Source organism: Bombina bombina, chromosome 6, assembly GCF_027579735.1.
Source record: "Bombina bombina isolate aBomBom1 chromosome 6, aBomBom1.pri, whole genome shotgun sequence".
Lineage (NCBI taxonomy): Eukaryota > Metazoa > Chordata > Amphibia > Anura > Bombinatoridae > Bombina > Bombina bombina.
This window is the reverse complement of record NC_069504.1, coordinates 518485766-518502762: the sequence shown is the minus strand read 5'-3', so window position 1 is coordinate 518502762 and position 16997 is coordinate 518485766. Positions and strand designations below refer to the sequence as shown.

Genomic DNA, 16997 nt, shown 5'->3' with positions numbered 1-16997 from the left:
GGGAACCACCGCTTCACGCCCCCACGTAGAAAGTTTCGGCAGCTCTCTAGGTATAAATCCTATTATAAATATACATTAATTTTGCCTGGTTATCACTTTTAGGAAATGTTAGTATAAGTGTCATATTTTTTGAGTAATTATCTTTAAGTCAGTTCCGCCACTTAAAGCTTTGTTTTGCTTAGTTTTATTGTCATTATAATGAAAGGCCTTTTCCCATAATTTTAAACTTTTAATGAAAAAAAAAAAAAAAAAAAAAAAAAAAAGAAGAATCTAGGTGCACACCCTAATGAAATCTGCTGCACACGCCTATGGTTATGATTGAAGATTGCTGTAAAAAATTATAATCTTAACACACACATCAGTATAAAAACTGACAATAATACAATTATACTGTGAGATGTAGAGAATGTCTACTTACAGTTACTTCTTGTCCCGCTTTAAGAACATATCGGTTTGGGAATGTATACACAATGTCAGGCATGCTTGCATTAAACCTTTTTAGCGTCCATCCATGTAGGGGTTGATCCTGAGTTTATAATATCAAGAGAAATTGTGTTTGTTGCAGCTCAGAACAAAATGGTGTAATATGGAAAACAAATAAACTTAAATATTTCTGTTAAAGAAAAGTGCAAAAAGAAATGCTGTGCATTATTCTCAAGCAACAATGCAACCATAAAATACTCTGTTTCACTCCTGCAAAGAGAACAGAACATGCAATTTTAAGAGACTTTTCAGTTTACTTCTATCTGAATCAGAAGTTTAATGTTGACGCCACTAAAAACACAATGGGAATGAAGGATATGAAACACAAAATTTGGAGGGAAAATAAAAAATGCAATTTAACAGGGGGAAAAAAAAAAAAACAGAATTTATGCTTACCTGATAAATTACTTTCTCCAACGGTGTGTCCGGTCCACGGCGTCATCCTTACTTGTGGGAATATCTCTTCCCCAACAGGAAATGGCAAAGAGTCCCAGCAAAAGCTGTCCATATAGTCCCTCCTAGGCTCCGCCCACCCCAGTCATTCGACCGACGGACAGGAGGAAAAAACAGGAGAAACTATAGGGTGCCGTGGTGACTGTAGTTAGAGAAAATAATTCATCAAACCTGATTAAAAAACCCAGGGCGGGCCGTGGACCGGAAACACCGTTGGAGAAAGTAATTTATCAGGTAAGCATAAATTCTGTTTTCTCCATTGGTGTGTCCGGTCCACGGCGTCATCCTTACTTGTGGGAACCAATACCAAAGCTTTAGGACATGGATGAAGGGAGGGAGCAAATCAGGTTACCTAAACAGAAGGCACCACGGCTTGCAAAACCTGTCTCCCAAAAATAGCCTCCGAAGAAGCAAAAGTATCAAATTTGTAAAATTTGGCAAAAGTGTGCAGTGAAGACCAAGTCGCTGCCTTACATATCTGATCAACAGAAGCCTTGTTCTTGAAGGCCCATGTGGAAGCCACAGCCCTAGTGGAGTGAGCTGTGATTCTTTCAGGAGGCTGCCGTCCGGCAGTCTCGTAAGCCAATCGGATGATGCTTTTAAGCCAAAAGGAAAGAGGTAGAAGTCGCTTTTTGACCTCTCCTTTTACCAGAATAGACGACGAACAGAGAAGATGTTTGTCTGAACTCTTTTGTAGCTTCTAAATAGAATTTTAGAGCACGGACTACGTCTAAATTGTGTAACAAACGTTCCTTCTTTGAAACTGGATTCGGACACAAAGAAGGTACAACTATCTCCTGGTTAATATTTTTGTTGGAAACAACCTTTGGAAGAAAACCAGGCTTAGTACGCAAAACAACCTTATCTGAATGGAACACCAGATAGGGCGGAGTACACTGCAGAGCAGATAACTCAGAAACTCTTCTAGCAGAAGAAATAGCAACCAAAAACGAAACTTTCCAAGATAACAACTTAAACATCTGGCACAGCTGCCAGTCGTTTGTGTAACAAGAGAGATAAAGCAGAAATCTGTCCCTTTAGAGAACTCGCTGATAATCCTTTATCCAAACCTTCTTGTAGAAAGGAAAGGATCTTAGGAATTTTGATCTTATTCCATAAGAATCCCTTGGATTCACACCAGCAGATATATCTTTTCCATATTTTATGGTAAATTTTTCTAGTTACCGGTTTTCTGGCTTGAACCAGAGTATCTATCACCGAATCTGAAAACCCACGCTTTGATAGAATCAAGCGTTCAATTTCCAAGCCGTCAGCTGGAGGGAGACCAGATTTGGATGTTCGAATGGACCCTGTACAAGAAGATCCTGTCTCAAAGGTAGCTTCCATGGTGGAAACGATGACATATTCACCAGGTCTGCATACCAAGTCCTGCGTGGCCACGCAGGAGCTATCAAGATCACCGAGGCCCTCTCCTGCTTGATCCTGGCTACCAGCCTGGGAATGAGAGGAAACGGTGGAAACACATAAGCTAGGTTGAAGGTCCAAGGCGCTACTAGTGCATCCACTAGAGTCGCCTTGGGATCCCTGGATCTGGACCCGTAGCAAGGAACCTTGAAGTTCTGACGAGACGCCATCAGATCCATGTCTGGAATGCCCCATAATTGAGTCAACTGGGCAAAGATCTCCGGGTGGAGTTCCCACTCCCCCGGATGGAATGTCTGACGACTCAGATAATCCGCCTCCCAGTTTTCCACTCCTGGGATGTGGATCGCAGATAGGTGGCAGGAGTGATCCTCCGCCCATTTTATTATTTTGGTCACTTCTCTCATCGCCAGGGAACTCCTTGTTCCCCCCTGATGATTGATATAAGCAACAGTCGTCATGTTGTCTGATTGGAATCTTATGAATCTGGCCTTTGCTAGTTGAGGCCAAGCCCTGAGAGCATTGAATATCGCTCTCAGTTCCAGAATGTTTATCGGGAGAAGAGACTCTTCCAGAGACCATAGTCCCTGAGCTTTCAGGGATTCCCAGACCGCGCCCCAGCCCACTAGACTGGCGTCGGTCGTGACGATGACCCACTCTGGTCTGCGGAAGCTCATTCCCTGGGACAGGTGGTCCAGGGTTAGCAACCAACGGAGTGAGTCTCTGGTCTTCTGATCTACTTGAATCACTGTAGACAAGTCTGTATAGTCTCCATTCCACTGTTTCAGCATGCACAGTTGTAATGGTCCCAGCTACAGCCTTTGCTGCAACTTTACCAAACCCAGGGGGGAATACGATACCAAATGAAGCCTTCTAGGAACCTTTCCAACTACTTTCAGATCCACACACATGCATCTGCATGTCTTGCTCCCAAAAGTAACTGCGCAGTAATGGCGCGAAAATGAGGCTCAGCCTACAACTGGGAAGGCCCTTCCTGACTGGAAAGGTGTCTAACTCAGTGCCTGACGTTAAAAAACGTTCCCCAAGCTTATAAGTGTGAATTTCAAACATAAACATTTATAAAATGCTCAAATAAAGCAATCGATTTTGCCCATAAAAGTGTCTACCAGTTTTATAGCCCATATTAAGCCCTTTATTCTGTTTGAGACTAAGAAAATGGCTTACCGGTCCCCATGAGGGGAAAATGACAGCCATCCAGCATTACACAGTCTTGTTAGAAATATGGCTAGTCATACCTTAAGCAGAAAAGTCTGCTAACTGTTTCCCCCAACTGAAGTTACTTCATCTCAACAGTCCTATGTGGAAACAGCAAACGATTTTAGTTACTGCTGCTAAAATCATCTTCCTCTCACAAACATCTTCATCTTTTTCTGTTTCAGAGTAAATAGTACATACCAGCACTATTTTAAAATAACAAACTCTTGATAGTAGAATAAAAAACTACAACTAAACACCACATACTCTTAACCATCTCCGTGGAGATGTTGCCTGTGCAACGGCAAAGAGAATGACTGGGGTGGGCGGAGCCTAGGAGGGACTATATGGACAGCTTTTGCTGGGACTCTTTGCCATTTCCTGTTGGGGAAGAGATATTCCCACAAGTAAGGATGACGCCGTGGACCGGACACACCAATGTTGGAGAAATCTGTCACATCCCAAATAAATGATTCAGTTCTATAGAGCAGCATATTAGTGAATTGATTCATTTCCTTTTATAGTATAGAATCAATGTAGATTTATCATTAATAAAACCGAGTTGAAAAGAAAGTTTAAGCACATTTTCTTATGTGCACAGTAGCCAAAACTAAAAACTCATGGGTTAGACAGAACATGTCATTTTAAATACTTCAATTTACTTTTGTTATCAAATTAATTTAGAGTTGTCGTTGTCGAGATATCCTTTGTTCAAGAGAAAACCGATGTTAGGTATGGGAGCTCACGAGCGTACAAATCTTTAAAACCCTATTGTAAGCGTGTGCAACAATTTATAACATTGCTACAAGCATTGTTGCAAACACCGCCTCCTTAGAGTGCAAACAGGTCATTCCTCTCCCTCCTTTTTCTCTAAAGAATTCAAAGATTGCCATTTGTACACAACTTTAGCGCTGCGGAATCTGTTGGCACTCTACAAATAACCGATAATAAAAAAATAATAATAACTTTCAGTTCTGGTTCAAAAATCACATAAGACCCATGGATCCTAAAGACTATCAGTTCTCCTCTTACCCAATTCATATTAAAATTACCCACTTCTACATTTTTCCTCAAAGGAACATTTTAGACACAAACATTGCCAGAGTTATCAAAAAGAGCCAAAGATTTTAGTCAAAATAAAAACTGATCTTCTAGCAACACTTAAGTGACAGAATGCCTTTACTACCCATTCCCCAGCATTGAAGCAACCAAAATTGTTCTATTAACCCCTTAAGGACCAGCGACGTACCCTGTATGTCGCTGGCCTTTTTTTGGGACTTGATTGTTTTATATCGCGGTCTTGCCACCAGCGTTAAGACTGCTCTATTCCACAAAGCCTTCTAGAGGGAGGGCATTAATAGCGTGTTCTTGCTAGACTTGTGCTATTATGTCCTGAAAAAACCCTTAACGACCAGTGACATACAGGGTACATTGTGGTCATTAAGGGGTTAATATAATTTATAAACCTTAAAAACCCTAAATATATGGCTGTTTCTAAGCCCCTGAAGGCCGCCTTTATTGAAGTGCATTTTATTAGCACTTCACAGCAAGAGAGTGCTAGTTAATGTGTGACATATAGATACTGTGCACACTCCTGCTGAGTGACGAATCAGTATGCACTGATTGGCTAAAAGGCAAGTCTGCAAATAGCACTGAGATAAGAGGGCAGTCTGCAGAGGCTTAGCTGCAAGGTAATCACATGGGTAAAAAAGTATATTAATACAACAGTGTTGTACAAAAGAACACTCAGGTAGCACTCAAAATTTTGAGTGCCACCTGAGTGTTCTTTTGTACAATATTATTTAGGACCCTGGAAAGGGAGGTCCTCCAGGTGTGCACCATACCTTATTGGATATAATTATACAGGACATTTGGTCAAGTGTGTGCTGGTCCCATCTCTCTCATACAAAATACAACAGTGTTGGTTATGCAAAACTGGCATACGGGTAATGGGATTATCTATCTTTTAACGTGTACTGTGGTATCTGGCACCAAGATATTAGCAGCAGATCCTTTAAGCACTGCAAGTTGCAATGTGGGGCCTCCACAGATAGGAATAGTTGTTCCAGCACATCCCACAGATGCTCAATTGGATTGAGAGGCCAAGGAAACACCTTGAACTCTTTGTCATGTTCCTCAAACCATTTCTGAACCATTTTTTAGTGTGGCAGGGTGCATTATTCTGCTGAAAGAGGCCGCTGCCATCAGGGAACACCATTACCATGAAGAGGTGTACGTAGTCTGCAACAATCTCTAGGTAGGTGGTACGTGTCAAAGTAGCATCCATATGAATGCCAGGACCCAAAGTTTGCCAGCAGAACATTACCCAGAGCATAAAACTGCCTCTACCACCTTCCTTCTTCTCAGAGTGCATTCTGTTGCCATCTCTTACCCAAGTAAACAATGCACACGGCCAGCCATCTGCTATAAAAGAAAACCTGATTGATCAGACCAGGCAACCTTCTATTGCTCCATGGCCCAGTCCTGAAGCTCAAGTTCCCATTGAAGGTGCTTTTGGTGGGGCACAGGGGGCATCATGGGCACTTTGACCAGTCTGTGGCTAAGCAGCCCCATACGTAGCATACTAATGCGCTTCAACACTTTTCTATCATTAACATTTTTTTAAGAAAGAGAGCATATGGGGCATGAAGCAAGAAATCCCTACCTAAAGGCTATCAGTGACTTAATTCTCCATAATGGAGCAAAAGGGATTTAAAAACTACTAATCTCATGTTGCAACACTGGGATTTTTTAAAAAAAGGCTGGGTATTCCCATGCTAGTTTCTATATCAAATACCTATCAAACAAATTACATGTAACAAAATGACAACACTGACCAAGGTAGGGAGAGGATTACGCCAAGATTGCCTGACGTGTCTCATAGTCTAATTCTAACTTTAAAATATACATATCTAACCATTTTCCACTACCGTCAGTGATGACCGATCATGATATAAGCTCCCGTCAAGAGCCAAATTACTCTATATATTACATTCAACTGTGTCCTCTAGTCAACTCTGCACAAGCTGCTATACAGCTGTTTTCAGTTACTAGTTCGTAACCGTTACGCCCGGTTAAAAAAACAAAACAAAAAAAAATAACCCATTAAGGGCGTTCTCTTAATCAGGGGCGGAACTACCAGGGATGCAGAGTCCGCAACTGCGAAAGGGCACGGGAGGTCCACCCCCCAGGGTGCGCCAACAGTTTCAGCACAAAAAATTTAAACATTTCTAACTTTCTTTTTTTATGGGATGTTTCTCTGCTGTAGGCACATTTCCATGGCTACATCATGATCCCCAGACCCACCTTGCAAGGCTGACACCTGGATGAGGAGTGTGAGTGTGGGCACTGGGCAGGGCTGGCTCTTAGCAGGTGCAGCGCATTCAGCTTTGCACTAAAGCCTGGCTGTGTGCGACTGATCTTCCAGCACAGGCCTTGTGCTAGAAGATCAGAGTCGCACACAGCCAGGTTATAGCATAATGCTAATTAGAACAGAGCACTCTGGAGCGTATCTGCCCTCGGCTGAAATCGGAACATTCTTCAGCTTCTTTTTCAATAAACAGTTTACATGAGAGAAAAACTAAAGCGCTTTTTTTTTTTGCAGATTACCTAGGTAATTTGAGAAAACATAATTTATGCTTACCTGATAAATTCCTTTCTCCTGTAGTGTAGTCAGTCCACGGGTCATCATTACTTATGGGATATTAACTCCTCCCCAACAGGAAGTGCAAGAGGATCACCCAAGCAGAGCTGCTATATAGCTCCTCCCCTCTACGTCACACCCAGTCATTCGACCGAGAACCAAACGAGAAAGGAGAAACTATAGGGTGCAGTGGTGACTGGAGTATAATTAAAAAATTTAGACCGGCCTTAAAAAACAGGGCGGGCCGTGGACTGACTACACTACAGGAGAAAGGAATTTATCAGGTAAGCATAAATTATGTTTTCTCCTGTTAAGTGTAGTCAGTCCACGGGTCATCATTACTTATGGGATACCAATACCAAAGCTAAGTACACGGATGACGGGAGGGACAGGCAGGATCTCTATACGGAAGGAACCACTGCCTGAAGAACCTTTCTCCCAAAAATAGCCTCCGAAGAAGCAAAATTGTCAAATTTGTAAAATTTGGAAAAAGTATGAAGAGAAGACCAAGTTGCAGCCTTGCAAATCTGTTCAACAGAGGCCTCGTTCTTAAAGGCCCAAGTGGAAGCCACAGCTCTAGTAGAATGAGCTGTAATCCTTTCAGGAGGTTGCTGTCCAGCAGTCTCATAGGCTAAACGTATTATGCTACGAAGCCAAAAGGATAGAGAGGTAGCAGATGCTTTTTGACCTCTCCTCTGTCCAGAATAAACGACAAAAAGGGAAGAAGTTTGTCGAAAATCTTTAGTTGCCTGTAAATAAAATTTCAGGGCACGGACTACATCTAGATTGTGCAGAAGTCGTTCCTTCTTTGAAGAAGGGTTAGGACACTATGATGGAACAACAATCTCTTGATTGATATTCTTGTTAGTGACTACCTTAGGTAAGAACCCAGGTTTAGTACGCAGAACTACCTTATCTGAATGAAAAATCAGATACGGAGAATCACAATGTAAGGCTGATAATTCAGAGACTCTACGAGCCGAGGAAATAGCCATTAAAAACAGAACTTTCCAAGATAACAGCTTGATATCAATGGAGTGAAGGGGTTCAAACGGAACACCCTGTAAAACGTTAAGAACTAAGTTTAAGCTCCACGGCGGAGCAACAGATTTAAACACAGGCTTAATGCTGGCCAAAGCCTGACAAAAAGCCTGAACCTCTGGAACTTCTGACAGACGCTTGTGTAAAAGGATGGACAGAGAAGAGATCTGTCCCTTTAACGAACTAGCAGATAAACCCTTTTCTAAACCTTCTTGTAGAAAAGACAATATCCTAGGAATCCTAACCTTACTCCATGAGTAACCCTTGGATTCGCACCAGTGTAAGTATTTACGCCATATCTCATGGTAAATTTTCCTGGTAACAGGTTTCCTAGCCTGTATTAAGGTATCAATTACTGGCTCTGAAAATCCACGCTTTGATAAAATTAAGCGTTCAATTTCCATGCAGTCAGCTTCAGAGAAATTAGGTTTTGATGTTTGAAAGGACCCTGAATTAGAAGGTCCTGTCTCAGAGGCAGAGACCAAGGTGGACAGGATGACATGTCCACTAGATCTGCATACCAGGTCCTGCGTGGCCACGCAGGTGCTATTAGAATCACTGATGCTTTCTCCTGTTGATCCTTGCAATCAAACGAGGAAGCATCGGGAAGGGTGGAAACACATAAGCCATCCTGAAGGTCCAAGGTGCTGTCAAGGCATCTATCAGGACCGCTCCCGGGTCCCTGGACCTGGACCCGTAACGAGGAAGCTTGGCGTTCCGGCGAGACGCCATGAGATCCATATCTGGTTTGCCCCAACGTCGAAGTATTTGGGCAAAGACCTCCGGATGAAGTTCCCACTCCCCCGGATGAAAAGTCTGGCGACTTAGGAAATCCGCCTCCCAGTTGTCCACTCCTGGGATGTGGATCGCTGACAGGTGGCAAGAGTGAGACTCTGCCCAGCGAATTATCTTTGATACTTCCATCATCGCTAGGGAACTTCTTGTCCCTCCCTGATGGTTGATGTAAGCCACAGTCGTGATGTTGTCCGACTGAAACCTGATAAACCTCAGAGTTGCTAACTGAGGCCAAGCCAGTAGGGCATTGAGAACTGCTCTCAATTCCAGAATGTTTATTGGAAGGAGACTCTCCTCTTGAGTCCATGATCCCTGAGCCTTCAGGGAATTCCAGACAGCGCCCCAACCTAGAAGGCTGGCGTCTGTAGTTACAATTGTCCAGTCTGGCCTGCTGAAGGGCATCCCCCTGGACAGATGTGGCCGAGAAAGCCACCATAGAAGAGAATCTCTGGTCTCCTGATCCAGATTCAGCGTAGGAGACAAATCTGAGTAATCCCCATTCCACTGACTTAGCATGCACAATTGCAGCGGTCTGAGGTGCAGGCGAGCAAAAGGAACTATGTCCATTGCCGCTACCATTAAGCCGATTACCTCCATGCATTGAGCCACTGACGGGTGTTGAATGGAATGAAGGGCACGGCAAGCATTTAGAAGATTTGTTAACCTGTCCTCTGTCAGGTAAATTTTCATTTCTACAGAATCTATAAGAGTCCCCAAGAAGGGAACTCTTGTGAGTGGTAAGAGAGAACTCTTCTCCTCGTTTACTTTCCACCCATGTGATCTCAGAAATGCCAGTACTAACTCTGTATGAGACTTGGCAGTTTGAAAGCTTGACGCTTGTATCAGAATGTCGTCTAGGTACGGAGCTACCGAAATTCCTCGCGGTCTTAGTACCGCCAGAAGAGAGCCCAGAACCTTTGTAAAGATTCTTGGAGCCGTAGCCAACCCGAAGGGAAGAGCTACAACTGGTAATGTTTGTCTAGGAAGGCAAACCTTAGATACCGGTAATGTTCTCTGTGAATCGGTATGTGAAGGTAAGCATCCTTTAAATCCACTGTGGTCATGTACTGACCTCTTTGGATCATGGGTAAGATTGTCAGAATAGTTTCCATCTTGAATGATGGAACTCTGAGGAATTTGTTTAGGATCTTTAAATCCAATATTGGTCTGAAGGTTCCCTCTTTTTTGGGAACCACAAACAGGTTTGAGTAAAACCCTTGTCCGTGTTCCGACCGCGGAACTGGATGGATCACTCCCATTAGTAAAAGGTCTTGTACACAGCGTAGAAACGCCTCTTTCTTTATCTGGTTTGTTGACAACCTTGAAAGGTGAAATCTCCCTTGTGGAGGAGAAGCTTTGAAGTCCAGAAGATATCCCTGAGATATGATCTCCAACGCCCAGGGATCCTGGACATCTCTTGCCCAAGCCTGGGCGAAGAGAGAGTCTGCCCCCCACTAGATCCGTTACCGGATCGGGGGCCCTCACTTCATGCTGTCTTAGGGGCAGCAGCAGGCTTTCTGGCCTGCTTGCCCTTGTTCCAGGCCTGGTTAGGTTTCCAGCCTTGTCTGTAGCGAGCAACAGCTCCTTCCTGTTTTGGAGCAGAGGAAGTTGAAGCTGCTCCTGCCTTGAAATTACGAAAGGCACGAAAATTAGACTGTCTAGCCCTGGGTTTGGCTCTGTCTTGAGGCAGGGCATGGCCTTTACCTCCCGTAATATCAGCGATAATTTCTTTCAAACCGGGCCGGAATAAAGTCTGCCCCTTGAAAGGTATGTTAAGTAGTTTCCATTTAGAAGTTACATCAGCTGACCAGGATTTTAGCCACAGCGCTCTGCGTGCCTGAATGGCGAATCCGGAATTCTTAGCCGTAAGTTTAGTTAAATGTACTACGGCATCAGAAATAAATAAATTAGCTAGCTTAAGGGTTTTAAGCTTAAGTGAAATCTCATCTAATGTCGCTGAGTCAAGGGTGTCTTCCAGAGACTCAAACCAAAATGCTGCCGCAGCCGTGACAGGCGCAATGCATGCAAGGGGTTGTAATATAAAACCTTGTTGAACAAACATTTTCTTAAGGTAACCCTCTAACTTTTTGTCCATTGGATCTGAAAAAGCACAGCTATCCTCCACCAGGATAGTGGTACGCTTAGCTAAAGTAGAAACTGCTCCCTCCACCTTAGGGACCGTTTGCCATAAGTCCCGTGTGGTGGCGTCTATTGGAAACATTTTTCTGAATATAGGAGGGGGTGAGAAAGGCACACCGGGTCTGTCCCACTCCTTAGTAATAATTTCAGTAAGTCTCTTAGGTATAGGAAAAACGTCAGTACTCGTCGGTACCGCAAAATATTTATCCAACCTACACATTTTCTCTGGGATTGCAACTGTGTTACAATCATTCAGAGCCGCTAACACCTCCCCTAGCAATACACGGAGGTTTTCCAGCTTAAACTTAAAATTTGAAATGTCTGAATCCAATTTATTTGGATCAGATCCGTCACCCGCAGAATGAAGCTCTCCGTCCTCATGCTCTGCATATTGTGACGCAGTATCAGACATGGCACTAGCATTATCAGTATACTCTGTTCTCATCCCAGAGTGATCTCGTTTACCTCTAAGTTCTGGCAATTTAGACAAAACTTCAGTCATAACATTAGCCATGTCTTGTAAAGTGATTTGTAATGGCCGCCCTGATGTACTTGGCGTTACAATATCACGCACCTCCTGAGCGGGAGATGCAGGTACTGACACGTGAGGCAAGTTAGTCGGCATAACTTCCCCCTCGTTGTCTGGTGAATGTTGCTTAACATGTACAGATTGATTTTTATTTAAAGTAGCATCAATGCAATTAGTACATAAATTTCTATTGGGCTCCACCTCGGCTTTTGAAAATATTGCACAAAGAGTTTCCTCTGTGTCAGACATGTTTAAACAAACTAGCAATTAGACTAGCAAGCTTGGAAATACTTTTCAACTAAATTTACAAGCAATATGTAAAAACGTTACTGTGCCTTTAAGAAGCACACAAAAACTGTCACAGTTGAATAACAATGAACCGGATTAGTTATATAAACCAATTTTAGCAAAGGATTGCACACATTAGCAATGGATGATTAACCCTTAATATCAGAAAAAAAACAAAAAAAAAAAACGTATAACAATTGACAATATAAGCGTTTTTATCACAGTCAAGCACAGTCTCACAGGTCTGCTGTGAGTGATTACCTCCCTCAAAACTAGTTTTGAAGACCCCTGAGCTCTGTGGAGACGTCCTGGATCATGCAGGGAGAAAAAGACAGACTGTGACTGAATTTCTGATGCGTAGAAAAAGCGCCAAAATAGGCCCCTCCCACTCACACTACAACAGTGAGGGAAGCTAAGTAAACTGTTTTAATTTAAAACGACAGCCATGTGGAAAATAAAGCCCAAAACAATTTTCACCAAGTACCTCAGATAATTAAACGATTTAACATGCCAGTAAACGTTTAAAATCTAATATATGAAATGTCATTAAAAAGCCTGCTGCTAGTCGCTCCCACTGCAAGTTAGGCTAAAAGTTATATGCATACAGTATTTTCACAGTGAAGTGCCATTCCCCAGAAATACTTAAGTGTAAACATATATACATGTCAGCCTGATACAAGTTGCTACTACTGCATTTAAGGCTGTACTTACATTATATCGGTATTAGCAGTATTTTCAAAGTCAATTCCATTCCTTAGAAAATAATATACTGCAACATACCTCTTTGCAGGTGAACCTGCCCGCTGTCCCCTGATCTGAAGTTACCTTACTCCTCAGAATGGCCGAGAACAGCAAACGGATCTTAGTTACGTCCGCTAAGATCATATACAAAAACTCAGGTAGATTCTTCTTCAAATTATGCCTGAGAAGGAAACAACACACTCCGGTGTCGTTTAAAATAACAAACTTTTGATTGAAGATATAAAAAACTAAGTTTAATCACCACAGTCCTCTCACACATCCTATCTATTAGTTGGGTGCAAGAGAATGACTGGGTGTGACGTAGAGGGGAGGAGCTATATAGCAGCTCTGCTTGGGTGATCCTCTTGCACTTCCTGTTGGGGAGGAGTTAATATCCCATAAGTAATGATGACCCGTGGACTGACTACACTTAACAGGAGAAATGAAACAATTTTTCTGCACTTTAGCTGTAACACACATATATATACACACACACACACACACATACACTTTTAAAACAACTACACTTATCAAATTTGCTTCACTCTCTTTGTATTCTTTGTTTAAGGAGAAGCAATGCACAAGCTCAATGAACACATTCAAATCAAAATTAGATAATAGATGTAAAATAGAATTTTGTTTAAAATTGCATGCTTTATCTGAAACATGAGTTTAATTTTGACATTGTGTTGAAAAGAAATAAAGATATTATCAAATTCACATTTTTTTTTTTTGGGGGGGGGGTTGGGGGGCCCTTCTTAGATTCTTGCACCTGGGCCCTGTGATTTCTAGTTACGCCCTGCTCATACTCTTAATGCATGGCTAATGTGTTCATGACTTATCTCACGTGGGATCCGTTTTGATGGCAGTGAGGTCGGATGAGACAAGAGAACATAATGCACATGCAGTAGCATTGCTAAGCTTTAAAAAGCAGTGTTAGTGAGAGATCATATGGCATACTGCTAAGATGATGTAGTCTATAAAGCAGTCATACGATTGTCACATATACCCAATCATAGTCATCATACAATTACAGGTACTATTGGGCCATTAATTTAAACCATGTTTATTACTAATTAGTTTTTTTTACACTCTGCCCAGCATCAATAAAAAAAAGTCTGCAAAGTAAACCCCAACATGAGAATTAGCAGGATCACAAATACCAATCACTATCTACAGATGCTGCCGTTCACATATCGAAGGACATATTTATTGCAAAAAATATAAGACTATCCAATTGACAGAATATGCTTGATGGACAACCAGTTACTTAATGCTTAACTCTAAGTTAACCTACCTATCATGTAGCTATTCAAGATCTTAAAAATGAAACAATAGTTTTTTTGTTTTGTTTTTCAAAAGCTTTATTGAGAGAATTCACATAATACAATAAAAATATAATATATAATAAGAAAAAAAAAAAAAAAGACAATTACATCGACAACTAATGAGTCAAAGGTCATGAATGTCCAGCAAGAACAGAAACCACCTAGAACATACATATTCCAAAATAAACAGAGGTGGTAAGAATACCCAAAATGAGGGACATAACGTCCCCAGATACATTTAAAGTAAGGAGAATTGATGGGTAGGGAGAGTGAGGGGGGAAAGAAGACGAGAGTAAGGCGGGGGGGAGAAGCAATATTCAGTCAGGAAGCGAATGGGTAGAATTAGGGAAATTAGTTAGTCAGTAGTCATAGGGTTCGATTTCCAGGTCGTATTGAAATGAAACTGCCAGTCTGCCCAAATTAATTCAAAGAGGTCAGAAGTGCCTAATTTGTAGAAGATATCCTTCTCCATGGTATACAGGTAGGCCATTGAGGAGCAGATTTTAACCACTTAGGAGGGCATTCGCTCTTCCAAGCACATGCAATGGAGTGCTTAGTAGCCATAAAATGATATATGCTTAAATAAGAATGGTGTTTGGGGAGGAGGTGTAGGCCTAAGTGTTGAAGAGCTACTGCAGGTGATTTGTGGAGAACGATACCCAGCTTGGAGAGAACACGAAAACACGTGTTCCATAGGGGACGGAGCTTAGGACAGTCCCACCATATATGAATGACGTTACCCTTCTGGCCACAATTTCTCCAGCAGTCGAGCGATACATTTGGGAACATTTTAGAGAGCCTGGAAGGGACGTAGTACCAATGTACTAACAATTTGTAATAGGTTTCAAACAGGGTAGTGCAATGAATAGTTTTACGGGTAAGTTCAAAAGCGTGTCCCCAAGTCTCCATTGAATTGGACAACCCCAAAAGGGCCGGAGGGTCTGGAAATGAGGATGAACCCAAAAGGGCATAGTGAAATGATAAGGGGCCACAAAGTCTATTTCCAAGATTCCACACAGATTCCCAGGCGGTCAGAAGACGAGCTGAGGTAGGACTGAAGCCCCAGCTTCGTAAGAAGCTTTTGACTCTGTAGTATTCGAATGAAAAATACAGAGGTGGCACACAATCCTCCCCAATCTGAGAAATGGGCTTAAAACCCGCCTTTGGGTTGGAAAGCCAAAGGTCTGAAACCGTAGTGATCCCTAATTGAGCCCATTTATTAGGGCGAGTATTCTGCAAACCCATGAGGAGTACAGCCAAAGAGGCAATGGGGGAAGGGTGCGGCGCTACGTGCGAGAAGTGACGGAGACTGTCCTAAAGCTTTAGACATTCACAAATGATGGGGTTGGTAATACCCAATTCCCTACGGCAATGTAGGGGAGTCTAGATCAGATCTCTTTAGACATTCACAAATGATGGGGTTGGTAATACCCAATTCCCTACGGCAATGTAGGGGAGTCTAGATCAGATCTTCAAGTAAAAGGGATTTCCATTTACTTGAAGATTGTTTAACTCCCCACTGAGCGATATGAGTAAGCATAGAGCCCTCATAATATCTAAGAACAGAGGGTGAGCCTATACCGCCCCTAATCCTAGGTAATTGGAGAAGCCTGTGGGCCACCCTAGGTGGCTTACTGCGCCAAATGTGTTTAGTAAATTCCCCTTGGAACTGCAGTAAAATGTGTTTTGGAACCTTTATAGGGAGACAGCGAACTAGATATGTAAGTTTAGGCAAGAATGACATTTTAAGCGCAGCTATCCTGCCTAGCCATGAGACATGGGACAAGTCCCAGGTTTTATTGAGGGAGCGGAGTTCGGCCAGTAGGGGCAAATCATTTTCTTTAATGACTCGAGTCTAGTTCCCTGATAATTTAACTCCTAAATGGAGGACTGAGGATTCCGTCCAATTGAAGGGATACTTGGAATTCAAGGGGGCTAAGCGCGAGCTGTAGATATCCTGTGTATGTATATGTATATTTTCAGTTTTTGTTAAATGTAGCTTATAATATGAGTGGGCATTGAAGGAGTCTACTATTTGTAGTAATCTTGGCATAGTTTGTTTTAGATCTGACGAGAATAGGGTCACGTCGTCCGCGAATAAGGCTATTTTATGGACCGTCCCATGGAGGGTGACACTTTTAATGAGGGGATCAACTCTAATCTGGGCTGCTAGTGGCTCAATGGCTATAGCGAACAATAGGGGCGACAGGGGACAGCCCTGTCTGGTGCCATTTGTTATATCAAATGGGGCCGACTGAAAGCCCAGCCCTCTAACCAAAGCAGAAGGGGAAGAATAGAGGGCCCTAATAGCTCTGATAAGCTCGCTAGGAAATCCGAAGGCCTCAAGGACCTCCCATAAAAACCAACAGCGTACCCGATCATTTCGGCGTCGAGAGAGATAACCGACAAAGGTTTGCGGAGACTAGAAGACAGGCTAAGAATATTTAAGAGACGACGAGTGTTATCTGGACCCTCTCGCCCAGGAACAAAGCCCACCTGATCAGGATTGATAAGATGTGGTAAAAGGGATGCAATTTGGTTGGCCAGCAATTTGGAATAAAACTTCACATCAGTATTAAGTGATATTGGACGGTAGCTGGAACATTGGGAGGGGTCCTTGTTGGGTTTAAGAATCGTTATAATATGGGCCTTGAGGAATTCCTTTTTCATAGTGCCCTCATTTCGGGTAAGGTTATAAAATTTGAGAAGTAGGGGTGAGAGCTCTTGGGAAAACGTTTTGTAAAAATGGGCCGGGAATCCATCAGGGCCAGGGGATTTAAAGGGGTTTGAGTTTTTGATAACCTGCCGAACTTCAGTTAGGGTAAAGGAGATTTTAGTTGGTCACATTGGTCCGTTGAAAGCGTAGGGAGATTCAGGGAATTTAGATATCCGCGTAAAACCTCTGGGGGCGACGGGCTAGGATTTTCAGAGTTGTGTATATTGTACAGATTTGAGTAGT

At 42.6% G+C, this 16997-nt stretch overlaps 1 protein-coding gene across 1 annotated transcript in view; it reads right to left on the bottom strand.

The window, feature by feature from the left end:
* Positions 1–385: 385 nt before the first annotated feature.
* The window catches only part of LOC128664506 (lamin-L(III)-like), a 102291-nt gene continuing 85679 nt past the window's right edge, over positions 386–16997 (bottom strand). The window contains exon 8 of the mRNA XM_053719327.1: positions 386–526. Within this exon, the coding sequence (XP_053575302.1) occupies positions 386–526 (141 nt within the window). The remainder of the gene's footprint in view (positions 527–16997) is intronic.